Source organism: Equus asinus, chromosome 4, assembly GCF_041296235.1.
Source record: "Equus asinus isolate D_3611 breed Donkey chromosome 4, EquAss-T2T_v2, whole genome shotgun sequence".
Classification (NCBI taxonomy): Eukaryota; Metazoa; Chordata; class Mammalia; order Perissodactyla; family Equidae; genus Equus; species Equus asinus.
In genome coordinates, this window is record NC_091793.1 from 109,420,113 (window position 1) to 109,447,799 (window position 27,687).

Sequence of the window (27,687 nt, forward strand, 5' to 3'; positions counted from 1 at the left end):
CTTTTAAAAGTTTAATTTTCTCTTAGTTGCAGGATCTAAATAATAAGTAATTTCTGTGGAATAAAGATATATCACTTTTTTGATTAAAATTTTTTTTTCCTTAAGATTGGCACCTGAGCTAACAACTGTTGCCAATCTTTTTTTCCCCCTCTGCTTTTTCTCCCCAAATACCCCCAGTATATAGTTGTATATTTTAGTTGTGGGTCCTTCTAGTTGTGACATGTGGGACACCACCTTAACGTGGCCTGACGAGTGGTGCCATGTCCGTGCCTGGGATCTGAACCAGCGAAGCCCTGGGCTGCCGAAGTGGAGCGCAGCAACTTAACCACTCGGTCACAGGGCCGGCCCTAAAATTTTTTTCTGAAGTTTTTTTGAAGTTGTTTGTTTAAGTGTGTGTTCAGAGCTAGGGAGATGTTTTTGCCTCTAATTGTTTCCTCTCAGGGAGCTCTTGTTAGACCTCGGTTAGACTTCAAGACTGATGGCTCAGGGTACCCCAGGATCTGACTTCTAGGTCAGCATTAGTGAGAGGAAGCTTGAAACTTTGTAAAAGGCAGTGAGGTCTACTTTATCTGTGTAGCCAGGCTGGATGGAATTCATGGTTAAAATTTAGAAGTATATCTTATAATTATTATTACCAGGGTTTTAAACATTCTGAGGATTTTTTCTTAGAGTTCACTCTTGAACCAAGAGGTCTTTAAGAGCAAAGACTGTTATCTACAAACTTTGAAAACTTAGGGTCATTTGTATAGGACTGAGCATACAATGGGCACTTTATTATTTTTAAAATTATTATTAATAAAATTTTAGGCAAAGCGTGTTATTTTATGATAAAAATTTACTTTGACTAAATTTACGTTCTATGTTATGAATGTTTGGAATAACATCTATTGAAATGCCTGTTTGATAACCTTGAAGATTTTCATAAGCAACATCAATTTGATACTGTTTGATGATTTCATTCAATTGTTATACACTGTGTATCAGAGTTGTAACAGAACAGAACTATTCTCTGTAACTTTGAATTTAAAAAGAATTACATACCTTAATATGAAACCAATGGGAAAGAATCTTTGTGGTTTTCTGGTTTCCTTCTTTGCTTAAATTTGTTTAGCATCTTTTCCTTTTTTCTTTGACGATGACATTTTATGTTTTTCGAACAATAATCTTTGCTCATAAAAATCCTGGCTGATTTTTAGCTTACTCTCCTTGACTTACATTATGTGCAAAATGATGAAAATGGAGATCAGTTTAAGAAAAGTTTTTTTTTTCATTTACTGAAATTTGATTAATTTGTTTTGGGGAAAATATACTTGCGAACTACTTAAGCATACTATTTATTAGTAGGCTTCTAGATTTAAAAATATTTAAAAATGTCACAAGTAAGAAGTTATTGAACTGTTGTATTATATAGCCCTCTTGTGGCCAACTTTATATCTTACAGCCAATTACTATTTGTGTATCTTAGCAAAAGCAGTTAGAAGCTAGAGTACCTTGGTAAGGTTATAAAGCTGGCTTTTAGTCATTAATATCTTTTTTTCTTGACACACACATCATATTCCAGAAAATCCAAATCCCAAAAGTGGCATTATTCCAGGCAGTTATAGCTTTGAATCAGTTTTATCAGCTGTAGCTGATTTTAAGGCTCCTGTGTTTGAACCTGGAGGTTCTATGCAACAAGGCATGTATACTCCCAAAGGTACGTTTATATGCATAAATATATTCTTTCAAATATTGGTTTTCTGAAGGTGAGTTGTTGTGTATACTGAAAGAAGATGTTTTGCGTTTTGTTTATTCAGCTTGTTATTTTTCCCCTCAGCTTTCTTATAGATGTATGTCTTGTATGGTACACAGTGATATTACTTCCATTTATCTGCAAGTCTATGGTTTTATGTTATAATAAGCCCTCTTATATGACTCTAAATTATGAAAGGAACTTCACATATGAGCTCTAGTTCATTTTTATAAGTAAATGAACTATAAATGAACCCGAAATTATAAAACAAAATATATGCTTAAAAACATCTTGAATGTATTTGCTCTTTAAATTCGATTTTGAAATAGTTCTCACTACCCAGATTTTAACTGAAACAGTTAAAATTAAAATCTATATAATCCTGATAACACTTTCTGACACTTTGAACCTATGTAAATACATAGAAACCTTTTCCTTAAGTGGTTGGTTTTCTAAGGTTTTCCCCCTAGATTCATAGATGGTATTCTTGACGAGAGCCCGAAGTAGGTGAAGTCTTGATTCACAGTCTTTTCTTTTTCACTTTCACATTTTCACTATTCTAAGTTAAAATCTTGAAGGAAGTAGCAGTTACATGATTCTTGACTTCTTCAACACTCGTTGTTTAAATGGTAAACTGATGCCCACTTTGAAGTTATAAATAGCATATACTGTGTTTGGCAAGAAACAGCAGAATAAGCCTTATCATTTAGGATTTTTCAGGGAGTTCGCCAAGGTAGGAAGAACAATCCAGAGTTTCTGGTTGGAATGTATTCAATTAAAGGAAAAGCACAGTATTTCTTTATTGCAAAGAACACTTTGTATCTAAAATTTAGGTAAGCTTTGAAGTAGAATGGCGTTCTGGTATAGTGCAGGGCTTATTAAAGTGTGATGTGAGGATTGCTCTGTCAGACTCACTCGCAGTCCTTGTTAAAAACAAAGGTTCCAGTGCCTTAACCCCAATCTGTTCTTATCAGGATCTCTGGGGGTGGATTCTGGGAATCTGCTTTTTTATTTAACAAGATCTATAGATGATTGTCCTACACAATAAAGTTTGAGACACTGAGATGGAGCCCTGGGCATTTGAAGATCAGAGTCAAGAAATTGGGTGTCATCTTCAAATACAGTACTAAATTATATTAGCTAATTGTGTGATGTTGAAAAAAACAGTTTTTTATCTTTGGATTTGACTTCTTATTTGTAAAATGACAGACTTGGAATAGATGAGCGGCTTTCAAGATTTTTCACAGTGATTGAAATGAGCCGTTAACTTTGGGGAACTGAGCCTTAGGTGAATCTGTTATCCGAAACTGGTCGGAGCACACCTACTCTTGTTAAAGTGGGTGTGGGTAGTAGACATAGCTTCTCCTCTGTTTTGCCTTCTCCTTCATCCTGAAGTGACCCCTGTTAAATCTCTATGGAAATCCAGCCCCGTGGAACATTGTTTGAAGCCTGCCAGACTAATTAATCACTAAAGTTTTCTTCCATTGCTATGGTTTTATAATTGTAATAAAAACATTGGCATTTTAATTGTACAAATTAGTAGATTTAAAAGTGAAAGACAATAAATGACAGAAATAATAGCAAAGATCTTTGTCTTTGTGTAGGCCTATCTTAAGTCATACTTTTGATAATTTAAGATGAATAACCCTGTACGTGAAAATAGGGAGAATTGTTAATAGTTTCTTATGCCAGAAAGTTGAAATTAGAGTAGATGTGTAGGAAGAAGTATAAGCTTCTTACCATGTTTTCAAATGTTAAGATTCTGCTAGAGAGAATGAGACGGGAAAAACCTTAATCTAGGACAGAGACACTCTTAAGGCAATAGTTTCTAAAATTGTTATTCTCAGGCCATGTTGTAGATTTTTGCCACATCTAACTACCATCTCTACTATTATGCACTTAGTATACTATATTTTTTTAAATGAATTCACTTTTTTAAACTTCGCCTCATCCTAAGCATGATTATTACTTGCAATGCAGAATTTTCTGATACATATTAAAATAATTACATAATTATTAAAATAAAAAGCTTTGTGCATTTAATATTTACAATCATCTTGTATACCACAAATTGTACAAATACCACACATGGGATAGTGATTCCTAATTATGGGGAAGGTAAGGAGATCAATTACCAATTTTAGCAAAAGAGCATAAAATCTTTTATAAACAAGAAATGGTTATAAAGTGAGACTCTTCACAATCAATAGGTCATTAATTTTTGAATCTAGTTTTTGTGTTTTTCTCTTTGAATGCTATTAAAAGTGTTAATACATTTAACTTTCTAATTGGCACTTTGCCAAGACGTACAATGAACTAAACTTTTGTGATGAGGCATTATCCCATTTTAAAGCTTTTTGCTCACTAGTTCTTGCTGAACTTAAGGGAACACTCATAATGATGAAATGACTTTTAATGTAGAAAAGTAGTCACGCCATCAAACTTATTAGGGCAAATAAAGAATCAATTAAACTATCCCATCTTTTAAATTTAAAATATACTTAAATATAATTAGTCATTAGAGATTGACTTTATTCCTAAGAAGTCAGTGTTTTGTTTCTACTTTCTTTTGAATAATAGCTGAAGTCTGGGATCAGGAGTTTGACCCCGTCATGGTCATTCTTCGAACAGTTTACCGTAGAGACGTGCAGTCTGCAATGGACAGATATACAGCGTTGTAAGTCTGTTATATTGATTAGTATAATAATGGATATTTTGTATTTATATAGAAAAATTCCAGTTATAACACAGATGTGATATGCTCTGATTAAAGTGTACTCTCAATCTTTAGAGGAGGAAATAATATTTTAAGATTAAAAAAAAATCTGGCTGAGATTTATGTTCTTAAGATCTTGATCCAAAATCTGATGTTAGTCTGATAAAAATAAATTTTATAAAACATGATCACAAATAAACATGTCAAAAAATGAACTTATTTAGTTGCTATTGACCAATGGAATTCAAAGCTTGGTTTTGTGGTGTTCTACTTTTAAACCAGTAGAGGAGGCACAAGTTAAGAGAATAAAATTGACTGACATCAGAGATGATGAGTATCTACAAAAAATGTGGTAATATTTCTATGTTCTTGACACCTGGGGAAATAGCCAAAGCAAAATGAATTTTATTTGTAACTATTTAACAAAGTAGTTTAAAATGTTGATGATTGCAGAAAATAAAAGTTTTGAAGGATATCTTTTTAATGAAGAATTCAATTTTCTGTTATTGTTGTTGCAGACTATTTTTTAATGTTATTATTTCCAGCTATTTTTAAACCTTAATAGTTAATATTATATTGCTGAACATCATAAGATATTTTATTTGTGCTTTTCTAAAGCTTAAACATTTTAAAAAACAAGTTTAAAATGATTCAGATGTCTTTGATCTTGAGAAAATTTTTGTCTAAATAACTATCAAAGTATAAACATAGATGGAAACTTCTCTTTTGCCAAGACTTTGCAGTAATAGACTTATGTTGAGTTTAAGATCCATCACAGACGTATCTGAAGAGTTTGTGGTATAGAATTGTAGCATTACCCACTGCTCCTCCTGCCGCGGCACCGCCCTCCTCACCCCCGTGCCCTGCCCCAAGAGAAAAACCAAAAACCAAAACCAAAACCTAGTACAGCCATCAGCATCTCTCTCTACCTTTCTCTAAAACCCTTGGGGAAATAGTCTGAGGTTTTCTTTTCCCTTTCTTAGCAGTCTCTTTTTGTTACGTTCATGTGCTTTTGTAACTATTTGTTTGCTTGTAGGCTTTTACTAGACTTTTAGCTCCTTGAGGGAAGATGTTTTTGTCTCTATATCTCTTTTACATCTTCAGTTTACATCAGTGCTGGCAAATAGTAGGCATTCAGAATATATTTGTTGAATAAATAAATTTCAGTAGTTCAAGTTGAAAAATGAAAAGATGGGTGGGAGGAAGCATTTGCATGGAAAACCTAATGTGGCCTTTATAAACACTGTTATCTTAAATGGCTCTGCCTTTTTTCAGGGAGTTTTGGTGGTGGTTAGTCATTTGAATATGTAAGAATTAAATATATAGTAAATTTTATTATTCTCTTTTACTTTGTAATTAATAGAAATTTGGATTGGAATTGGGCTGAAACTTTCAAACCTTTGAAGGAGTCATTAAATACCCAATGTAATCAGTTTTAAAGGGAAAATTTTATTTAATAATACACATTTATTGAGTGCTTGTTATATGCCAGGCGTTCTGTAAGGCAAACCGAATTGTTCTCCTTTATTTTTTACTTAGCTGACTTTTAGTTGAGCTCCAAGCAGTTTATTTCCTTTGTTTAGACCAGTGGTTTCCACGCAGGGGTGATTTTTGTCCTTCAGGGGACATTTGGCATTGTCTGAAGACTGGGAGTGTTGCTACTGACGTCAAGTAGAGGCTAGGTCTGCCCCCTACAACAAAGAATTATCTGGCCCCCAATGTCATTAGTGTCAAGGTTGAGAAACCTGGTTTAGACCTATATTGACATACAGGTAATATTTTCTGTTTGCAGGTATATTGTGTTTTCTAATCAATTCTGTGTTATTAGTTGTTTAGATCTATATCGTATTTTGACTTATAACTACTTCATGTAGTCAGAGAAAACCATTTCCCCAGAGCTATTTTTTATTAGTTTTTCTTCTTTCCTGTTTTGCTCTCCATTTTTCCTAATTCTCTCATTCCCTCCATTTGCTTTTGAGTTGCTGTACAATTTCTTTGTAGTTTCTTAAAAATATTTCTGAAGTGCTGTGATGTTTCTTGGCAGTTTGAAAACTATATTTTAAAAGAAATGTGTATTTAAATAAAGTAATAATGACATGACAAATAAATATACTCTTTAGTTCCAGACTAAAACTTTTTTTTTAAAGATTTTATTTTTTTTTCCTTTTTCTCCCCAAAGCCCCCCGGTACATAGTTGTGTATTCTTCGTTGTGGGTTCTTTCTAGTTGTGGCATGTGGGACGCTGCCTCAGCGTGGTCTGATGAGCAGTGCCGTGTCCGCACCCAGAATTCGAACTAACGAAACACTGGGCCACCTGCAGCGGAGCGCGCGAACTTAACCACTCGGCCACGGGGCCAGCCCCCAGACTAAAACTTTTTAATCATTTTCTTTAATCTTTGAAATTTTATGTGCAAACTATTACATTCATCTAATAACATTTTATGTACTTAAAATAAATATCATACCTATGAAGAAATGTGTTTGTTCTTTGTGAGACTTAATTTTTTTGAAATTTATTTTGTATGTGAAATGTAGCATCTGCTTCCTTTATGTGTTATCTTCTATTTGCTGTATATTTGACCATAATTGACTGTTTCTGTCCTTATAAGATTACGACCGGAAAGAAAACCCTAAACTGTAGGACTTACTGGCTTTGGTCATTTTCATTTTCTTTTAGTTTTAAGGGACAAAAAGTAGCTTAACTGAGCCAGCCCTAATGGCCTAGTCATTAAGTTCGGCCTTCACGGCCTCGGCGGCCTGGGTTCGCTTCCCAGTCGTGGAACCACACCACCTGTTTGTCAGTTGCCGTGCTGTGGCGGCAGCTCACATAGAAGAACTAGAAGGACTTACAACTAGGACATACAACCATGCACTGGGGCTTGGAGGAGGGAAAAACCCCGAGGAAGATGGGCAGCAAATGTTAGCTCAGGGCAAATCTTTCCCTGAAAGAACAAAGTGGCTTAACTAGTTTTAGTGAGTATGATCCATTTCTATTTGCAAGAAGGCAATAGAAAGGCCCTTTGAATAACAGTAGTGAAAAATGGTTGGATAAATTAAAACTGTTGTGTCCTCAGAGTCTAGCTTGGTGCTAGGCACTTTGTAGGCAATCAGTAATAGCTAAAGGAATGAAAAGTAAGTTTCTTTAAATTTTTGAGCTGTGAGTTTAAGTGAAAATAAAACACTTGCTTTTTGTGATGTTTAGATGTTTAGAATCTTTGGATCTTATTGCTGGAAAAGGCCTTCAAGCTCTCCTATCCAGGTTCTATAAAAGTGTCTCAGGGGCCACCACTGGAAGAAGGGGCTGGGCAACAGCAAGAGGCCTGACAGAGTGGAGGGGGCTCATCCTGCTTCCCTCTCCCTCTCACGTACCTCTTAATGAGCAGTTCAGCTTTTAAAAAGAAAACAGAAACAAGACAGCAACAAAAAAGCAAACTAACAGTCAGAAAGCCATTTATTCAATTCAGTGTTGTGTTTTACATTGAGGACATTGTAGCCCAGAGAAGCTCAGTGAAATATGTGTGTTAATGGCAGTGTTGGAACTATAGTCTAGGCCATTTCCAAAAGACTAGTGTGATTTTATACAGTGGCTGTTTTAAATTCAATAGGAAAGCAAATTTTCTTATACTATAATTTCTGGTATTTTTTGTTTCCCATCCCCCACCTTGAAGGTTAATGGCTGCTGCCCCGTGTTTGAAAGTATGATATATGAGTTTATGTATATCATTTTTGTCTCAAACTAGTCAATAATTAGGTGTCGGTTTGAGTCACATAAAAAATTTTTCTGTCATGTGGCTTTTCATTTGCATTATTCCATTAATGCTTTTGAAAAGAGCAATCAGAAATGATGTATTACCTGCTATCTTGAACAAATATGTAACCTTTATTTTGGAATACTTTATTAATCTAGGTGCTGCATATTTAGGGGCTAGTGCTTAAAGCAAAGAAACAAAATAAAAACTAAAAATTACTTTTCTATGCTAAATGAATTAGAATAGCTGAAATATTTTTTCATGAGCTATTGGGATTGTTTTGAAAATTATGCTTCTATGTAACCACTGTAGTATTATATAGAAACCAATTTTTTTTTAATGCAAACTTTATTTTATGGCATCTTCTTCTTGAATCATAGATGCACCTCATTTCTCTGGTATATCAAGGGTAATTTTTTTTATTTTTAGGATTTGTTTTCCCCTACCTACATAATATGTTTCCTCTAAGTTCAGTTTTCTATTGTTCAGTCTCTAGCTTCCGTGTTAGAGGTGTTCTTTGAATGTCTGATAATTCTGGCTGCTTGTGATTAAGAACTCTTAGTGTGTTGGTGGAGCTTGTAGAGTCTGAGCTTTAATGTAGGGTGATGTGGGCAGGCAGATTTGTTGAGAAGTCCTTATTTTAGTCTCTTTAAAACTCTTCTTTTTGGTCTGATCGGATTCCTCGGAGAAGTATCTTCAAATATTGCCTAGAAAGTAATGGTCTGGCTGCCATTATTCTGTCAATTGAATGGGAGACAAGGCCTAGGGGCTCTGAATCAAAAATGCGTACGACGACTTTAGTCCTCCATCCTTCTCCCCTTACCTATGCTTGTGTTTCACGTTCTCCAGAGATGAATTCTCCAGCCAGAATTCTGTTGGAATGGGGATGAAGTTTTCATCCTGTCTTCGTTTTAGCTTTCTGCCTCCTCACCTCCAGTTATTGAGGTACCAGGTGCTGCCAGTTTCTGAATCTTTTGAGGATTCTGCAGCATAATTTGGATTGTTTTTCAGCTTTCCCCATTACCTTCTTATGATTTGGCTTTCTTAGGTCTACTAGATGAGTTGCTGCAAGTCCATTTGCTTTCCAACTGGCAAAATTTTGGGTTTTTTCCCCCTTCTTTTCTGATTTTCCCCATTCTTGTGGTTTTTATCCTTTTAAAAATACCATTACTGTAGTTTTATTGGAGTTTTGGATGAAAGTAAAATTAAATACTTATGTTCATTCTGTCATTTGAACTTCCAGTGCTAAATGTATAACTCCTTTTAATTTCCATTTTCTGGATTACTAGGTGAGATTGAGCCTGTAAAAAAATCTATTAGTTTCTCTTCATGTTTCTTACTGTGAGAACTATGTATGGATTATTCCTTGTTGATTTTTCTATTAGATTGCTTAAAGTTTATTAGTTCTGAAGTTTTACTTTTTATATTTAGATCTTTAACCTACCTGGAGTTGATTTATTTGTTTTCTCCCTATTGAAAACCCGTTGTTCCAGGACCATTTATTGAACAATCCATCGTATCTCACTGATGTGTAATGCTCATTCTGTCATATATAGTCAATCCTCATTATTTGCAAATTCTTTTATTTATTTATTTATTTATTTATTGCAGTACCATTGGATTATAACATTATATAGCTTTCAGATGTACATCATAATGTATTTCGAATTCTGTGTAGGTTACATCATATTCACCACCCAAAAACTAATTGTAGTCCATCCCCTCACATGTGAGCCTAATCACCCCTTTTGCCCTCCCCCCACTTCTGCCATGGTAACCACCAATCCGTTCTCTGTTGCTATGTGTTTGTTTGTCATTGTTTTTATCTCCTACTTATGAGTGAGATCATGCAGTATTTGACTTTCTCCCTCTGACTTATTTCACTCAGCATAATGCCCTCAAGGTCCATCCATGTTGTCACAAATGGCCGGATTTCATAATTTCTTATGGCTGAGTAGTAGTCCATCATGTATAAATCCCACATTTTCTTTATCCATTTGTCCCTTGATGGGCACTTAGGTTGCTTCCAAGTCTTGGCTATGGTGTGTAATGCTGTAATGAACATAGGGGTGCAAGTATCTATGCCTTTGTGTTTTCAAGTTCTTTGGATAAATACCCAGCAGTGGGATAGATGGATCATATGGTAGATCTATCCTTAATTTTCTGAGGATACTCCATACTGCTTTCCATAGTGGCTGCACCAGTTTGCACTCCTACCAGCAGTGTACAAGGGTTCCCATCTCTCCACATCCTCTCCAACATTTGTTGTTTCCTGTCTTGTTAATTATAGCCATTCTGACTGGAGTGAAGTGATACCTCATTGTAGTTTTGATTTGCATTTCCCTGATAGCTAATGATGTTGAGCATCTTTTCATATGCCTGTTGGCCATTCATATATCTTCTTTGGAGAAATCTCTGTTCAGATCTTTTGCCCATTTTTTAATTGGGTTGTTGGTTTTGTTGTTGTTGAGCTGTATGAGTTCTTTGTATATTTTGGATAGTAACCCCTTATCTGATACATAGTTTGCAAATATCTTCTCCCAATATTTGCAAATTCTTTATTGGCAAATTTGGCTACTCACTAAAATTTATTTTTAAATCTCAAATCAGTACTCTCCTGGTTATTCAAAATTATGTGTGCACATGCATGGGGTGCATCCAGCTGAGGCTGAACAAAGCAGTGTTCTGCCCTCTTGTTGCAGCTTTCATACTGTAAACAAGTGTTTTTTTCGTGGTCTATTTAGTGCCACATTTTAAAAAATAGTGCAAATGAGTAAAAAATGTTGAGCTTTAGAATGAGATCAAACTTGTTGTTATCAATTTAAAATAGACATTTAGAGATACAAGTTGTTATATGTGAGTTCATGGTGTTTTTGTCCTTTTTGTTGGAGATTTCGCTGTTTAAAATGGCCCCCAAATGTGGTGCTGAGGTGCTCTCTAGTATTCCTAAGGGCAAGAAGGCTCTGATGTGCCTTACAGAGAAAATTTGTTGTTAGATAAAGCTGTGTTCAGGCATGAGTTTCAGTGCTGTTGACTGTGAGTTCAGTGGTGGTGAATCAATAATATGATACCTGCAGAAACAGATAGAGAAAATTCACTGATCTGTTCTTGAGGCCACTCCAAAAAGTGCTGAAGTAACATCTATAATGTGTGATGAAGTTATGGAAAAGGTGAAAAGCTAAGTTTGTGGACTCGTGAGATTACGATTGATAAAAAAGAACAGCATTGTTTTGAGGCTGAAAGTTGAAGAAATTTACTGTTGCGTTACCCAGGGTCAGGAAAACGTTAAACCCTTCTTGGCTAGCGCTGGCTGGCTTGCATGTTTCGAAAAGTAATAAGGTGTGAAAAATGTTCAACTTGCAGGCAAGGCAGGTTCTGCAGATTAGGAGGCTGCAGAAGAATTTAAAAAACACTTGCTAAGTGTTGTACTGGAAAAGGGTTATGTGGAAGAGCAAGTTTTCAATGCTGTTGGGACTGGCTTGTCCTAACAAGGCTTTCAAAAAAGATTTTCTATGTGGAAAGTTAAATTATCTAGGAATAATGATGGTTTTGTTTTTTTTCTTCATGTATGCACACACATTCTTGTCCATCTTTGCCGGTAGGGTCTCTAGTATAGTATTGAAAACGAACCTGTATAATTTTAATGCAAATGGCATTTTGATTCACAAAAATGTTGTGACCCTAGACTTGCAGGAACTTAGCCCTGTATTTCCCCAGGAGCAATAACTCAGCATTTCTGGCGACTTTATAGAACATAACTACTGTGAGTAAAGACAATTGACTGTATCAAGTGTCTGTATGTGTATAGGTCTATTTCTCTTCTGTTCATTCTGTAGACTAGTACCATGCTGTCATGAATACGGTGTCCTTTTTCTCCTCTTCTCCTTCTCCCTTCTCCTACTCCTTCTCTGTCTTCTCTCTTTTGTTTATGAGTTATTTATTATTGGCTCTTTGTCTAGAATTTTATGATGACCATATCAGATTTAACAATAAAACGTGGGATTTTGATTGAAATTGTATTGAATTAATAATTTGGTAGAAATGCCATCAGTAATGTGTTTTCCCATCCATGAACATGGTATATCTCTCCATTTATTTAGCTCATCTTTAATTTCTTGCAATAAAATTAAAAAAAATTTAATAAAGATTTTAGATATCTTTGTTAGATTTATTCAAAATTATTTTATAATATTTATAGATATTATATGTAGTATATTTCCTAAAATTGTAGTTTCTTTTGTTTTAGTGAACAGAAATGTAGTTGATTTTTGTTGTTGATCTTATGTTCAGCTGGACTGTTATTAGTTGTAGCAATTTGTGGGTTTTTGAAAAGATTTCTTATGTGGAAAGTTAAATTATCTAGGAATAATGATGGTTTTGGTTTTTTTCTTCATGTATACACACACACATTCTTGTCTGTCTTTGCTGGTAGGGTCTCTAGTATAGTATTGAATAATAGCAGTGATGAGAAGCATTCTTGTCTTGTTCCTAATGCTTTCCCACCACTAGATATAATATTTGCTTTAGTGTTTTTGTAGTTACTCTGTCAGGTCTAGGAAGTTCTTTTCTGTTGCATGCTTACCATAGAATTTTTATTATGAATAAGTTTTTGATTTTCTCAAGTGCTCTTCCTTCATTTGTGTGGACGATGGTATACAATCCCAACGTCCTTGCATTATCGGGGAAAACTCAATCTGATCATGATATACTCTTTTTAAAAAAACTATAAGTATTGCTTGATATGGCTTACTAATTTGTTTTAAGAATTTTTTTCCATTATATGCCTGAAAGTGATAGTCGTGTAAATTTTTAAAATCATTCTATCTGTGTATTGGTAACAAGGTTATATTAGCATTATGGAATTATCTGTGTATCTTTTCTCCTTTTGCTGCGCTCTAAAATTATATGTCAGGAGATGGAGATTATCTGTTTCTTGAAGTTTTTTTTTTAACAGTTTTATTGAGAGATAATTCACATACAGTACACTTCACCTATTTAAAGTGTACTATTGAATGGTTTTTAGTGTATTCACAGAGTTGTGCCACTATCACCACAATCAATTGTAGAACATTTTCATCATTCTAAAAAGAAACCCTGTATTTGTTAACAGCCGTTACCCATTTCCGCTCAATACCGCAGCCCTAGACAACCACTAATCTACTTTCTGCTTCTATAGATTTGCCTGTTTTGGACATTTCATATAAATGGAATCAAACGTGGTCTTTTGTGACTGACTTCTGTCACTTAGCTTAATGTTTTCAAGGTTCATCTATGTTGTACCATGTGTCAGTATTTTACTTCTTTTCATTGCCAGGTAATATTCTGTTGTAGGAGTATCTCACTTTTATTTATCCATTCACCAACTTGTTCTTTCTACTTTAGGGCTATTATGAATAATGCTACTATGAACATTTGTATATAAGTTTTTGTGTGGACGTATGTGTGCATTTCTCTTGTGTATGTCTATAGATGAGTGGAACTGCTGGATCATTATGGTAACTCCATGTTTAATTGTTTGAGGGACTGCCAGTCTGTTTACTAAAATGGCTTCACCATTTTATATATATATATTTTTTTTTGTCTTTTTTTTTTTTTTTTGAGGAAGATTAGCCCTGAGCTAACATTCACTGCCAATCCTCCTCTTTTTCCTGAGGAAGACTGGCCCTGAGCTAACATCTGTGCCCATCTTCCTCAACTTTATATATGGGATGCCTGCCACAGCATGGCTTAATAAGTGGTGCATAGGTCTGCACTTGGGATCCGAACTGGCGAACCCCGTGCTGCTGAAGTGGAGCATGCAAACTTAACCACTACGCCACCAGGCCAGCTCCAGTTTTTATATTTTTATCAACAGTGTATGAGGGTTCTGATTTTGCCACATCCTCACAAACACTTGTTATCTGTCTTCTGATCATAGCCATTCTTATAGGTATGAAGTGACATCTTATTGTAGTTCTGATTTGCATTTCCCTGATGGCTAATGATGTTAAATATCTTTTCATGTCCTTATTTGCCTTTTATATATCTTCTTTGGAGAACTATCTAGATCCTTTGCTCACTTTTTAATTGGGTTTTCTTTTAATTATTGCATTTTAAGAGCTGTTTGTTTTGAATACTAGAGTTATCAGGTATATGATTTGCAAATATTTTCTACCATTCTGTGGGTTATCTTTGCACTTTCTTGAGAGTGTCCTTTGAAGCACAAAAGTTTTTAATTTTGATGAAGTCCAATTTATCTGTTTCTTTCTTTTGTTGCTTATGCTTTTGGTGTCATATCTGTTGCATAATCCAAGGTCACAAAGACTTACACCTTTGTTTTCCTCTAAAAGATTTATAATTTTAGCTCTTACATTTAAGTCTTTGATCAATTTTCGATTACTTTTTGTATATCATGTAAGGTAGAAGAACTTTATTCTTTTTTCATGTAGATGCTTCTTGAAGTTTTGGTAGAATCTGCCTATTCAACCACCTGGGCCTCATGTATTTTTTTGTGTGTGAGTAATTTAAAACTACTGATGCCATTCTTTAAAGGTTATAGTCTTGCTTAGGATTTTTATTTCTTCTTGAGAGGGATTGCCAAGTTATATTTTTCTAAGAAATCTTCTATTTTGTCTTAAGTTATATGCTTAATGATTTAAAAAATCCCATCTTGGGGCCAACCCAGTGGCATAGTGGTTAAGTTCACATGCTCTGCTTCAGCGGCCCAGGGTTCGCAGGTTTGGATCCCAGGGCTGGACCTAGCACCACTCGTCAAGCCACACTGTGGTGGCATTCCATCGAATGTCAGAGGAAGAGGAAAATTGGCATAGATGTTAGCTCAGTGACAATCTTTCTCAAAGAAAAAGAGGAAGATTGGCAATAGATGTTCTCACAGGGCTGATCTTCTCTCACACATACACACACAAAATCCCATCTTCCTTTTTATTCCTATTATTTATTTGTTTTTACTATTTCTTATTCTTGATTAGTCTTATCAGGGGATTGCCAGTTTTACTATTTTTTTTAAGAACCAACTTTTGATTTTGTTTCTTTTTCTTTTTCTTGTTTTCTATTTCATTCTTTTTTCCCTTTATTATTTGTTATTATCTTCTTTCAACTTAGTTTGGATTTTCTCCCTTTTCTTCGGTGCTTAGTTTTTGATTTTTTAAAAAGCATATGCACTTAAGGCTATGAATTTTCTTCCAAGTACTGCTTTCGTTGTATCCCCAAATTTTTTCTACTTGGTTTAAGTTCTAAATGTTTAAAAGTTTCTATTAAGATTATAATGACCTCTGAATTTCTGAGAGCACAGTGTTTAAAAATATCTACATGTCTGGAGTTTGGGTTATCTTCTTAGTTGATTTCTAGTTTTATTTGCTTTGTGGTAAGTGGTTGTGGTCTGTATATCAGTTCTTTTGGTATTTGTTAAGATTTACTTTGCATTGTAATATTTCATCACGTTTTATATATGTTCTGAGTGCACTTTAAATTATGTGTATTCTCCAATTACTGAATGTTCTTTGTTTTTGATTCAAGCTTGTTAATTGTGTTGTTAAAGATCTTCAAAATTCTTATCAATTTTTTTTTTTTGGGCTTTCTGTTATACAGAAGTATGTTAATATTCTCTGTTAGGGTTGTGGATTTGTCTGTTTGTCTGTGTAATTCTCTCATATTTTTCCTTTTGTGTTTTGAGTTTGCTGTTATTTACACACAAGTTCATAATTAATATCTTCTTGAGGAGCCTTTTGTTCTTCCATTGTTGAAGAGACAGACAAGCTTTCTTATTTCTCCTTGTTGAGTTATCCGTTCATTGAGGGTAAAGCCTTTCAAAGGTGTCAGTTTTATGTGAGATCTCAGTTCCGTCTCTGAGCCTTGTTTGAGCCCAACACCGTGAGATCTGCCTGCTCCAGGACTTTAACACCATTGGCAAACACAGTTTAGTGCTTGATGTTAATTCCTTCTTTTTTTCTGGTACCTGGGAGAACTCCACTTTGTTTTTGTGTGAGTTCAAATATGCATTCAAAAAATATTTTATCTAGCTTTTCCAGGTGTTGGTAGTGGGAGCATTTTTAGGTTATCTATTTTGTTCAGTTGTTACAACTGGAAATTTCTTTGTTTAGCACTTTATTTTGTATTCTTTTTGTTTATTTCCCTTTGTTAACATCTTCCTATTCATGTTTCTTTCTAGTTTTCAGCTTAGCTCTTTCTATTCATTTTTGTTGAATGGGAAGGGAAATAGTAATGTTTATTTTGGAGAGAATAGATATCCATTTGGCATTTTTGAGCAATTTGATTGAAAATAGTACTGCATAGAAAAATGTGACAAAAATTGATAGCTATAAATCACTATTTAAACCACAGTTTAATTTTGAGTCTATAATCTAATTTTAGTTTTGTTTTATTTTTGCAGTTTAAAACAAAGCGGAAAATTCCCTGGAAATCCCTGGCCCCCCTATAAGAAAAGAACGCCACTCCATCCCAGCTATAAAGGTCTCATGAGACTTTTGCACTGTAAAACTTTACACATTGTGCTATTCACTCTGCTTTACAAGGTACAGTAGCAATTTGAGTAGAAAGACTCAGATTAGAATTTATTTTCATAATTTTCAAATGAAAGTTATAAAGGATAATATTTACATAAAAGTACCACTTATAAAGCAAAGTGTATTTATACATTTAAGATGTGTGAGGATATGTCATAATCACATATATGTAAAGTCTAAGTTGAAAATAATGGAATAGCTACATCATTCTTTATGGGAAGCTAGTCATCCTATTCAGTTTCAGATAGGAATATTTATTTATGGTTTCTGTAGATCAAGAACTGAAATGTTGTAGAACCACAGGAGGAATAGAATGAACAACAGAGACCAAACAACCACCAGAATCCATTAAAATGACGAAACTAAGATGGCAGCCATAGGGGCCAGTGACCCTTGGATTAGGGTTGTTCTCTTGGCTTTTTCCCTCTGATCAGGCATGTGACATGGATGGATTCAAATGGGTTCCTATGTAGCAGCATGAAGAATTTGCTTTTGATAAACACCCTAGAAACTCAAAAGAAGATGTTTCTGTTTTCTTGTTACCTATAATTTGTTTTATTCTTGTGTCATCTCACACAGAACTGACTTATTTGGCTAACATAAATTGTGTACTCAAAAGTTGTGTACATAATATTGTGGAATCTGTGTGTGTATATATATATATATATATAACAAGCATATTTATGATTTAATCTGGATAAGAGGTCAAAGATAAAAGAACTATACTGATAGATAAAATAACTATAGATATCTATAAAATAACTATAGACATGATATTATAAAATTAGATACAAAGAAAATCTGTTGTTTCTTCCTCTTCCTAATTAGAATTTTAAAAATTAAAAAGTAAATGAAAAGAAAAGCCAGTGTATTTGTTATGCAAATTTCCAATACTGCGTACAAATTTTTAAAAATTACTTAACCTATATATTAAATTTTGTTAAGTAGATGTTTTAGTTTTTTTCTTAATGTTTGCTATGTAATGAAATAATGCTTTTAGATTTCTCTGCCCCCCAATCCTTTTCAACTCTATTCCATGACCAGTTTTTCATTTTACTTGTAAAAGTTACTCCTGTTAAAATTTTAGACATTTGCCTCAAAAAAATCTTGAATGGTTTATTTTCATTAATTTCCAAGAGGGTTACTCAGTCAAGTGATTTAAAATGTTCTTTTTCTTCATTAAAAATAGAATTTTTTCTTACTAAAAAGATATTTGTATTTATTTTACAAATAACAGACATTTTTCAATGTTTACTTAATGCCTGATTTTGTTTCAAATGCTTTACATACACTTATATACAATACTTTAATTCTAGCAAAAATCCTCACGAGTGAAAGTTGTGTTATTTTCATTTTCCAGCTATGATTATTGAGTTTTAGAGGTTAAATAACTAGATCAGGTGGTGAAGCTGAGTACTGTTATAATAGTAAGTAATAAGTGAATCATAATCTAAAAATTAAAGAAGGCTTACTGCAAATGATTTGTGTTCTTTTTTTTGAGGAAGATTAGCCCTGAGCTAACATCTGCTGCCAATCCTCCATTTTTTTTGCTGAGGAAGACTGGCCCTGAGCTAACATCCATGCCCATCTTCCTCTACTTTATATGTGGGATGCCTACCACAGCATGGCTTGCCAAGCGGCGCGTATCTGCACCCGGGATCCGAACTGGTGAACCCTGGGCAGCTGAAGTGGAATGTGCACACTTAACCGCTGCGCCACTGGGCCAGCCCGTGATTTGTGTTCTTTATATTTTTTCCACCTTTTCCTTTGCTTAATGTAAAAATAGTGTTTTATCAAAAGTAGAAAGACAATGTTTTAGTTGTTAAAGGTTATTATGGACAAATTTTCTAAAATTTCGACTTTATAATAGCTTTTCTGACTTTAATAACAGGAAAAACTTCTCTAATTGACATTGCATTGGCAAGTCAACTTTCTAAAAATCAATTGCAGTAAACCACTTCATCTCTTGCCATGTTTAATGTTAAAAAACATTAATATAGAACATGTTAACAAAACTCTCCAGAAAAATCATTTTTAGTTCTTTTTTGAAGCACCTAATTAGGTGACTTTTTTTCTTTAGTTTTTAAAGTAAGTTGTCTAAAGCTATAAGCTGTAACATCACAGGATTTCAAGCCAGAATTTACTTGAATTTAGCTTGTAATGTATTTATCAAGAGAAGGCAGTGTGTATTGAGGATAGGCAGTCACTGGGAGTGTGAACCCTGTGTTCTAGTATTGCTTATGCTAGCTGGGTGTGTGGCTGAGCCTTGGTTTCCTCTCTGTAAAGTAGTGGATTAGAAAGGATGACCTCTCTTGCCTCCCAGCCTGCAGCCCCCTCCGACTGCTGCTCCTGCTCCTCACACCATCCATACCACCTACCTACTATTTATTGAACACCAATTGCTAGCAAATTACTGATATTAACTCATAGAACCCTCACAACAATTTCGGACCATTAATTCCACTTTTAAAGATGACAAAACTAAGGCCAGAGTCTGTTGCTGAAGATCAAATATCTAGGTATAGACAGAATTTGTATTAAAAAACCAGGTTTTTAAAAGATTTTGAAAGTCTATGCTCCTCATCACTGTGCCACACAAAAGATGAATGGAAAAGGCCTTTCAGTGGTCAAAGTAAACATTAGAAGATCAGGGAATTGAAGTCCATTCTTTGGTCACAATAGATTGCAGATTTTAAGTGACAAGGTCCTCCTTCCAAACCCCCTCAGCCATTGGGGCAGTTGCTGTGAGGCTCAGCCTAGCCTGTCCTGTTTTCCACGTTCTGCAATGTCATCCACAAAGCCTCTCCCCTCTTAACCTTTTCATCATTTGGCCAGATGGCTTTTTGTAATGAGGACAACATGATAGCTGCCAGGCCCTTTTTTCCTTATGGTATTTTAGGTATCTTCTGCTTAGTAGTTTGTTGCATTGTATTGAGTGAGTGAGGGTGTAGATAGCCCCGAAATCCTATGTTTGATGTGTAAGGCTTGCATTGTATAATCCATGTATAAGGTCAGAGTTATCAGTTTGCTCAGAGAAGCCTGTCTCCTAACCACTTGCATCTTTTTTTTCCTTTCTCACTCATATAAACCACACATTTACACAACTGCAAATACTGAGGCTCAGAACTTTAATTTTAGAGACAGATTTTAAAACATTAATGTTCCGTAAACATTGTTGTGTTCCTGGTATGCCAGGTGCTGTGCTAAACACATTTGCATGAATTATCCTATTTGACAAACTTATTTATCTGATATCCTTGTCATCAGGAGAAGAGTGTCAGCAAATTAGGATGTAAAATATTATTTTATTAGATACTAGTATATTTATATTAATAATTTTAGTGGACTGTTTAATGTGTTAACCTTTTGAAGATCCACAAACTAGTATTTCTAGATATTCCCTAAAATACTATGTGATCTTGAGAGGGAGCTTCTTTTTTTGGTTTTAGTTTGTCTCTTCAGCAAGATGTAGCTTTACTTACATATCTGATCATACTATAAATGTTTATATTTATATATACATGATCGTGTTATTTTCATCTGTAACTTCAAAATGTTTTTGGATATTTAAATGAAATATATTTTGTGGAAAAAAGTAATTATGAGGCATTTCTTCCCTTTTTAAAGATTTTGATGGATCATCAAAATCTGTCAGAACATGTACTCTGCATGGTTTTATATCTGATTGAATTAGGACTTGAAAATTCAGCTGAAGAGGAATCAGATGAAGAGGTAAGTAGTTTCTTATATTTTTAAATGTTAAAGTTATGAAATGCCTTAATAAAGGTAGTGTGTCATTTTGAAATTATTTATGGATTCATCATACTCATATAAGATCTTCTTAAGAACAACTGGAAAGAACCCTTTTTGATCTTCAAATACGTATGTTCTTTTAGAGGTTTCACTAATAGATAAAGCTCTATTTCTGGAATTATTGAATTGGAAATCTGTAGTTCATAACATATCGATCTAAGAAAAGTGGTTAATGCATTTTTGGTGTTATGCTGATAACACCAGTTACTGGTAAATAATCGTTGTTATGACTTCAACCTGGAAATTCTAATAATTTGGAGTTTATTTTTGAGTAGCAAATTCTTTCTGTAAAGATTTGAAGTTAATGGAGTACATTTGGTTATATGGGAGAATGTTTAAAGTACTTAAGAATACAAATTGTTAGTATGTTTCAGGGCTTTAGAAGTATCATTTCTGTAAAGCAATTGTTACTACAAATTCCTTCTACAAACGTGAGATTCTCTTCATCCCTTTCTCCAAAAAGACAAAAAACAACATACTATAATAGCAGCAAAAAACAAAGAAGTAAAAATACTAGGCAGTACTTTGTAGTCTAAGTTGAATCAACATATATTCTTTCATATGTATTAAAAGATCATTAAGATTCATCTAATAGTAGGTCATACTTTTGGATAATTTTCAGATTCTCTTCCACAGTTAGTTCAAACTAGCATTGTTTGACTATATTATGTGTTATTACTAATGAGTGATGGAAAAGACTCTGAACTGCTAAATATTTCCCGGTTGAAAAATCTATTTTTCAGGAGACATTTAGCTGATTTCCATTGGACTTACCCATATTAGTTTTGAGAAATTTATTCCTATATTTTGTGTTTGAATTTGGTTTTATTAGTACTTTATGATTTGTAGATGAGCCTATAAGGGCTTCAGGAATATGACAGGTAATAGATGATTATTTGAGCTTGTTACATCTTCATTGTACCTGAGACCTGACTTGGCAAGGTTTGATATTCATTATGTTTATGTTTTAGGCATCAGTGTGTGGACCAGAACGTTGTCATGACAGTTGGTTTCCTGGAAGTAACTTAGTATCGAACATGCGGCACTTTATAAACTATGTTAGAGTGAGAGTTCCAGAGACTGCTCCGGAAGTGAAGAGAGACTCACCAGCAAGTACCAGCTCTGATAGCTTGGGTTCTTTACAAGTAAGTGTAAAAGAGAGAGAAAAAAAATGGAAGAACTTGGTTATTGTTTAGATCATCGTATGATATCCAAAAGAAAAATAAATGTGGTTGTAGATAACTTTAAGTTGTCTTTTATTTTCTGTGATATATCTAAGGCAGAAGTTGCCTCACCAGTCTTTTTCCTTTAATCTGCCAGAGTTCACGACGGCCTAAAGTTCTTCAAAGAGAGGTAGATGTGTATGATAATTTGCATTAACTAGCAACGTGGCTTTAACTGGAAATGGGGAAAAACCCTGACGTATTTGTGTGAGAATGTGTGTGTTTAATTAATATGGTTAAAATAAAAAAAGTGTTTATGTGTGTTTTTTGATATAGTGATTTAGGCTTAATTAAAAAAAAATTCATATTGTTGAAGTTAATACTGAGTACTTTAATGGTGGGTTTTTGTTATTAGTGTTGGAAGTATTTTGGACCAATTATAAATGACCCATTTGGATCTGTTTACATTTAGCATTGTTACTAACATCTTAAAAATGAATGACTGTTTCCTAAATCTAAATAAATTTAACTTTTAATAGCTGGCAGCATGCTCATTTACAGATTTTTTTTTTTTGCTTCTATGGCAATTATTAACTTTGATAAAATAAGCCCTCAAAAATCTTAAAACTCCATATATTGTGTATTTGGACTAGTTCTGAAAATCAGCTCTCTTATTGCATGTAGCTTAATTAACTAATTTTTAGAAAGCAGAAATGAAAAATCTTGAAATGACGTGCCAAGTAACTAAACTTAAGCACCTCTAATGCCTACAATCTAGATTTTTGTGAGTAGAGAACATTGAATCAGATAGTTCTCATAGTAGAGTCCAGTTGTAGGAGCTTTCTTTGCCTTTGACAATATGTTTTTCCTGGGAACACCATAAAAAATTTTGATTAAAACTTTGAAATTTTTGTAAGAGGCAACTTTTGCCTCTATTGCTGGTAGAGAGTACTTTGGGAAACAGCTTGGATGTTAAAAAATAGTGTATACTATAATGTAGTTCATAAAAACTCAACTGATCTTAGAGCATCCTTTCTATGCTTGCTTAAAGAAATTAATGAAATACATTAAACCTACTTGTATCTTAATTAAAAGATGATTTCTAAGAGCCCTAATGCAGTTTGACTGCTTAGCAAAAAGGCTATTTAGAAGATAAATTATTGAGAAAAATACTTAGTTAAAAAAACTCTGTTCAAATAGCAAATCTCAGTGATATTCATATATGAAACATGTCAATCGGATTTTTCATCTTTATATTTCATGTAGGTAACTAAGTATTTATGATAGTAATTTTGAAACTTTTGAAGTTCCTTAAAAATGAAATTCATTAGCAGTTCAGATGTATTAATTTAGAAAAGAATTTATAAATTTCTCAACTGGAAAAGGTAGCAGTCTTCCAGAAGTTAATAAAGAGTAATAGTATTCTTGATGCATGTTGAATAGAACAGCTTTTCTTCCTTTAAATTGTTGAGGAACTTACTTTATGATTCCTCTTTAATATGGCTAGAGACACTCCTCAGACTTTGTCTATTTTCCCTGGTGGATAGGCCCAGGAGGTTGCAGAAGAGGTATTATTGTGGATAATCTCCTTTCTCCTCATTGTTTCCAGATTGAATGAGACTAAGTATATTTGAGAAAGAGAGGTGAAGGGACAGATTTACTTAAAGAGCAAATCTATTGAATAAATCTTTGGATGAAATTTTTTAACATTCCCTTTGGAAAATGTAGTACTAATATGTTTTTAAAGTTGATACTGAATAACTTCTCTTGATTTTTCTTTCTTTCTCTTTTTTAATGGTAGAATTCGGGTACAGCTCAAGTTTTCAGCTTAGTAGCAGAGCGTAGAAAGAAGTTTCAGGAGATCATCAATCGTAGTAGCAGTGAAGCAAATCAGGTGGTTCGTCCCAAAACTTCAAATAAATGGTCTGCTCCTGGTTCAGCTCCACAGTTAACCACAGCCATTTTGGAAATTAAAGAAAGCATATTGTCTTTGCTAATTAAACTTCACCACAAACTCTCAGGAAAACAGAACTCCTACTATCCTCCTTGGCTTGATGACATAGAAATTTTAATCCAACCAGAAATTCCTAAATATAGTCATGGAGATGGTATAACTGCAGTAGAAAGAATTTTACTGAAGGCTGCATTGCAAAGCAGAATGAACAAACGCATCATTGAAGAGATCTGTAGAAAAGTGACCCCTCCTGTACCACCCAAAAAAGTCACTGCAGCAGAGAAGAAAACATTGGACAAAGAAGAAAGGTAATTTTTATTTTTAATGTTTTAAACATGTATGGTACAGTTGAAGATTTGATATTTCCCCCTGTTTTGGCCATCTGAGGCTAGTGACCTGGATGTTTAGCAGCTATAAATTGTAGCTGATTAGTTTGTAAGATGAATGGAACCAAACATAGTCAATGCTTGTGTGTGTATTAGGCTTGAGTTAGCTGGGGGTGAGAAGACAAGAGTTTCTGACCCAAACATTAAGTTGCTACCCTAAATTTATAGATACCTTTAGAAAAATAGCTACTTCTGTTATTTCTGTAGAGATCTAATAATTCTCTTGCCATTTTAAAAACTTTTATCAATTTAACTTTAAATGAGACTAGAAAATTTTAAAAAATATTTTAAATATTTGTCAAAATAAAAATTTGACTGTTTTAGTTCCTCTTGGTCTTTTCCAATCTTTCCAACATATGATTACTAATTATTAAACAAGTTATCTTCTTAAACATACTCTAACTTATGGCCCTAGCTTTTGGAACTTTAGGTTGCTTTTAACTTGTTAAATCATAATATTTATAAATTCAAGAAATTTTTTTGACTTTCTTTCTTGGGATGATATTTTTTATAAATAAGATTTGTGAGTCAAGGGCTATGAACATGGTATGGTTTTAGTACACATTGCTTGTCAGAAGAATTATATTACTGTGCTTTGTCACCAGCTGTTTCCCAACAGTCTTGTCAGCATTGCCTATCTTGCTATCACGGATGAGACAAGATGAATCTTGGGAGATTGAAACTCAGCATAGGTGTCAAACCCTTGGAAAGGGTTCAGTGTTTATTTAAAGAAGAGCATACCTTCTAATGAATGTACATAAGGCTGAAAGACTCAGGACATTGAAAAAATAAAATTATTTCAGATAAAATTCAAGATAGTCATTGTTCAGTTCTCTGAGGTTATAAATAATGTTCATTGGTTTGATTTCTTTAACATTTAAAAAAAATTTATCTACTAAAGCAACAATTATGTGATAAGGGTATGCACTTCCAAAGGCATCGTCTCAATATTGTCATAAATTAAGAACCTTGGACTTTATCGTCTCATTCTTTTCCATGTAGGTAACTCATTGTTGTCTGGACTGCTCTTATAAGCAGTATGAGTAGTGCATCATTTAATAGTTAGCTCTGAAGTATACTTTAGAGATATTTTCTGGAGTGACTTCATCTTCTTAGTTACTTTTAAAATTATGTATAGACAGGCTTATGGATTAAATGATCAGTAGAAGCAAGCCTAAGATGGATCCCACTCTGTTTTATTTATCCAGTCCCCATCCATTGGGCACCAATCACGCAGTTCTCTAGACAGAGATTACAAAGAGCTTTTTTTTTAAAGAGAACAAAAATTTAATAAAAAAATAAAAATGGTCAGCAGCAAAATAGTATTCAGATACATAAACTATAGTATCTAGTTTATTTCAAATATTATGTGAACCAACCAATAATAAATATATAACTTTGACCTATTATTCTGTGTGACTGATGTGTTTAAATAAGGAAGAATATAACTTCATTAAATTAATGGTCATTAAATGTATCTAATAGGTGTCAGTGTTGTGGCCAGGAACATATAATCTTTGCTTCAACAATAGACCTAAGCATAGAGAAATGTTTTCTTTCAATCAGATTATTTCCAGTTATTAGGGGAAAACAAAAATTTACATTTCTAAAAGTCAGAATTTTTTCTGAGTTACTTAGAGAAAAAACCCAACTGTGCTAACACCTAAAATAATAACAAAAAAAATGATGAATTCTCTTTAAAATAATTATAGTTTGCTGTGTATTTTCCCATCTAATATAAAATTTGATCTTCAGAACAATGCTCTGAAGTAAGTCGGCCAGTTTTATTATCACCAGTCCCCCCCCAACTTTATTGACATATAATTGACAAATAAAATTGTAAGATATTTAAAGTGTACAATGTGATGATTTGGTATACATTGTGAAAGGATTCCCCTCATTGAGTTAATTGACACATCCATCACCTCACATATTTACCCCCTTTTCTTTTTTTGGTGAGAGCATTTAAGTTCTACTCTCAGAAAACTTCAATTCTGTAATACGATCCTATCAGCTATAGCCACAATGTTATACATTATATCCTCAGACCTTCTTCATCTTATAGATGAAAGTTTGTACCCTTTTAACCAACTTCTCCCTATTTCCCCACCCCCCCAGCCACTGGCAACCACTTTTCTACTCTCTGTTTCTGCAAGTTTGACTTTTTTTTTTTTTTTTTTTAAAGATTTTACATATAAGTGATAACATGCAGTATTTGTCTTTCTCTGCCTGGCTCATTTTGCTTAGCATAATGCCCTCCAGGTTTATCCATGCTGTCACAAGTGACAAGATTTCCTCCTTTTTTAAGGCTGAATAGTATTCTATTGTTTATATATACACCACGTTTTCTTAATCCGTCATCAGTTGGTGGACACTTGGGTTGTTTCTACACTTTGGCATAGAACTTTGTCTAACGCTGGACTCCCTGATCTTGAGGAATTGATACTATAGAGGGGATACAGGCTATTAAACACATAGTTGTTAGTGTAATAAATACTATGTTAGGTGCACAGGGTGTTATTGGGAGTAGCAGTAGATAAGGCTAAGATGGTAATCAAATATCATTAACTAGTACTTAGCATATGATGGCTGTAGGGAAGCCACTGAAAGATTTTAGTTGGGGGAATAATATGCAGCGTAATCATATATAGATGGATTAGAGTAGAGTAAGAAATTGGGAGACTGGGCTAATCAGGAATCAAGGTGGGGGCAGATGTGGTGAGAGTGTAAGTTAAGACAGTGATAATAAAGAGATGAGGAGATGTATATGAGATATTTAGCAGGTACAAAGTATCACGACCTGGTGAGCAATTTGATGTGGGGGGTGAAGGAGAAGTCCTGAATGGTTTCTAGTTTTCGGATTTGGATGATGTTCCTGTTTACCAAGATAAAGGAGTATAGGAGGAAGCTCAGGCTTAGCGGTAGAATTGATCTGCTCAGTTTTGTACATTACTGAGTTTAAGGAGGACATCCAGATGAAGGTGTCCAGCCAGGTACTGGGTTGGAGACTTAGGGGAGAATTCTGAGTTAGAGCTACCGATTTGGGCAAATAGAGAATAATTAAAGACTTGTATGTGGAAAAGTGTTTACAATGAGAAGATGAGAAGTTTGAACATAGAACTCAAGAAAAAAACACTAAAGGGAATGACTGAGGAACGAGTACCTACAAGGGTCACTGAAAAGAGGTGGCTAGAGTAGAATAGGAGGAAAACTGCAAAGAGTGGGGTTAGAGAAGGCATAAGGGCAGGAGGTTCAGAAAGGAATCTTCTCAAGGTTGTTAATACTACAAGAGTTCAGATGGGGTTGGCAGCCACATTTGATTTGCTGGTTAGGAGGTCGTCTTTTGGTCGCTGCGTCGGGAGCAATTTTAGTCACATCTGCAGGTGTACTTCATTTCTGATGTGATTAAGTTTGTTACAGACAGTTTATATTAAAAGTATACACAAAAGTCTTTAGCGTATTAAGAATTTAGGACAGTTCTTATTTCTCATAATACTTTATAAATAGTTATCAATGACATATAATTAGGATGACAGTTCAATAATTTCGAATTAGTAACTGCTGAGAATTTAATACATCTACTGATAAAATTAGAAGGTTGAAAATGAGGTAAAATTTTTATTTTTGTTAACTTCTAAATTGGTGATCTTTC

General features: G+C 34.0%; 1 protein-coding gene across 7 annotated transcripts in view; it reads left to right on the forward strand.

The window, feature by feature from the left end:
* Positions 1 to 27,687, forward strand: part of UBR3 (ubiquitin protein ligase E3 component n-recognin 3) — a 229,898-nt gene that overhangs the window by 86,645 nt on the left and 115,566 nt on the right. For 4 of the 7 annotated variants that reach the window (XR_011502861.1, XM_070508074.1, XM_070508076.1 and 1 more), the window contains exons 18-24: positions 1,555 to 1,696; positions 4,313 to 4,409; positions 16,587 to 16,728; positions 20,347 to 20,451; positions 21,504 to 21,677; positions 21,853 to 21,885; positions 23,497 to 23,957. Coding sequence is in view for 6 of the 7 variants with exons in the window: in XM_070508074.1 (XP_070364175.1) it covers positions 1,555 to 1,696; positions 4,313 to 4,409; positions 16,587 to 16,728; positions 20,347 to 20,451; positions 21,504 to 21,677; positions 21,853 to 21,885; positions 23,497 to 23,957 (1,154 nt within the window). In the remaining variant the exon portion in view is untranslated. The remainder of the gene's footprint in view (positions 1 to 1,554; positions 1,697 to 4,312; positions 4,410 to 16,586; positions 16,729 to 20,346; positions 20,452 to 21,503; positions 21,678 to 21,852; positions 21,886 to 23,496; positions 23,958 to 27,687) is intronic. The other 3 variants (XM_070508078.1, XM_070508079.1, XM_070508080.1) reach the window with 1 other exon arrangement.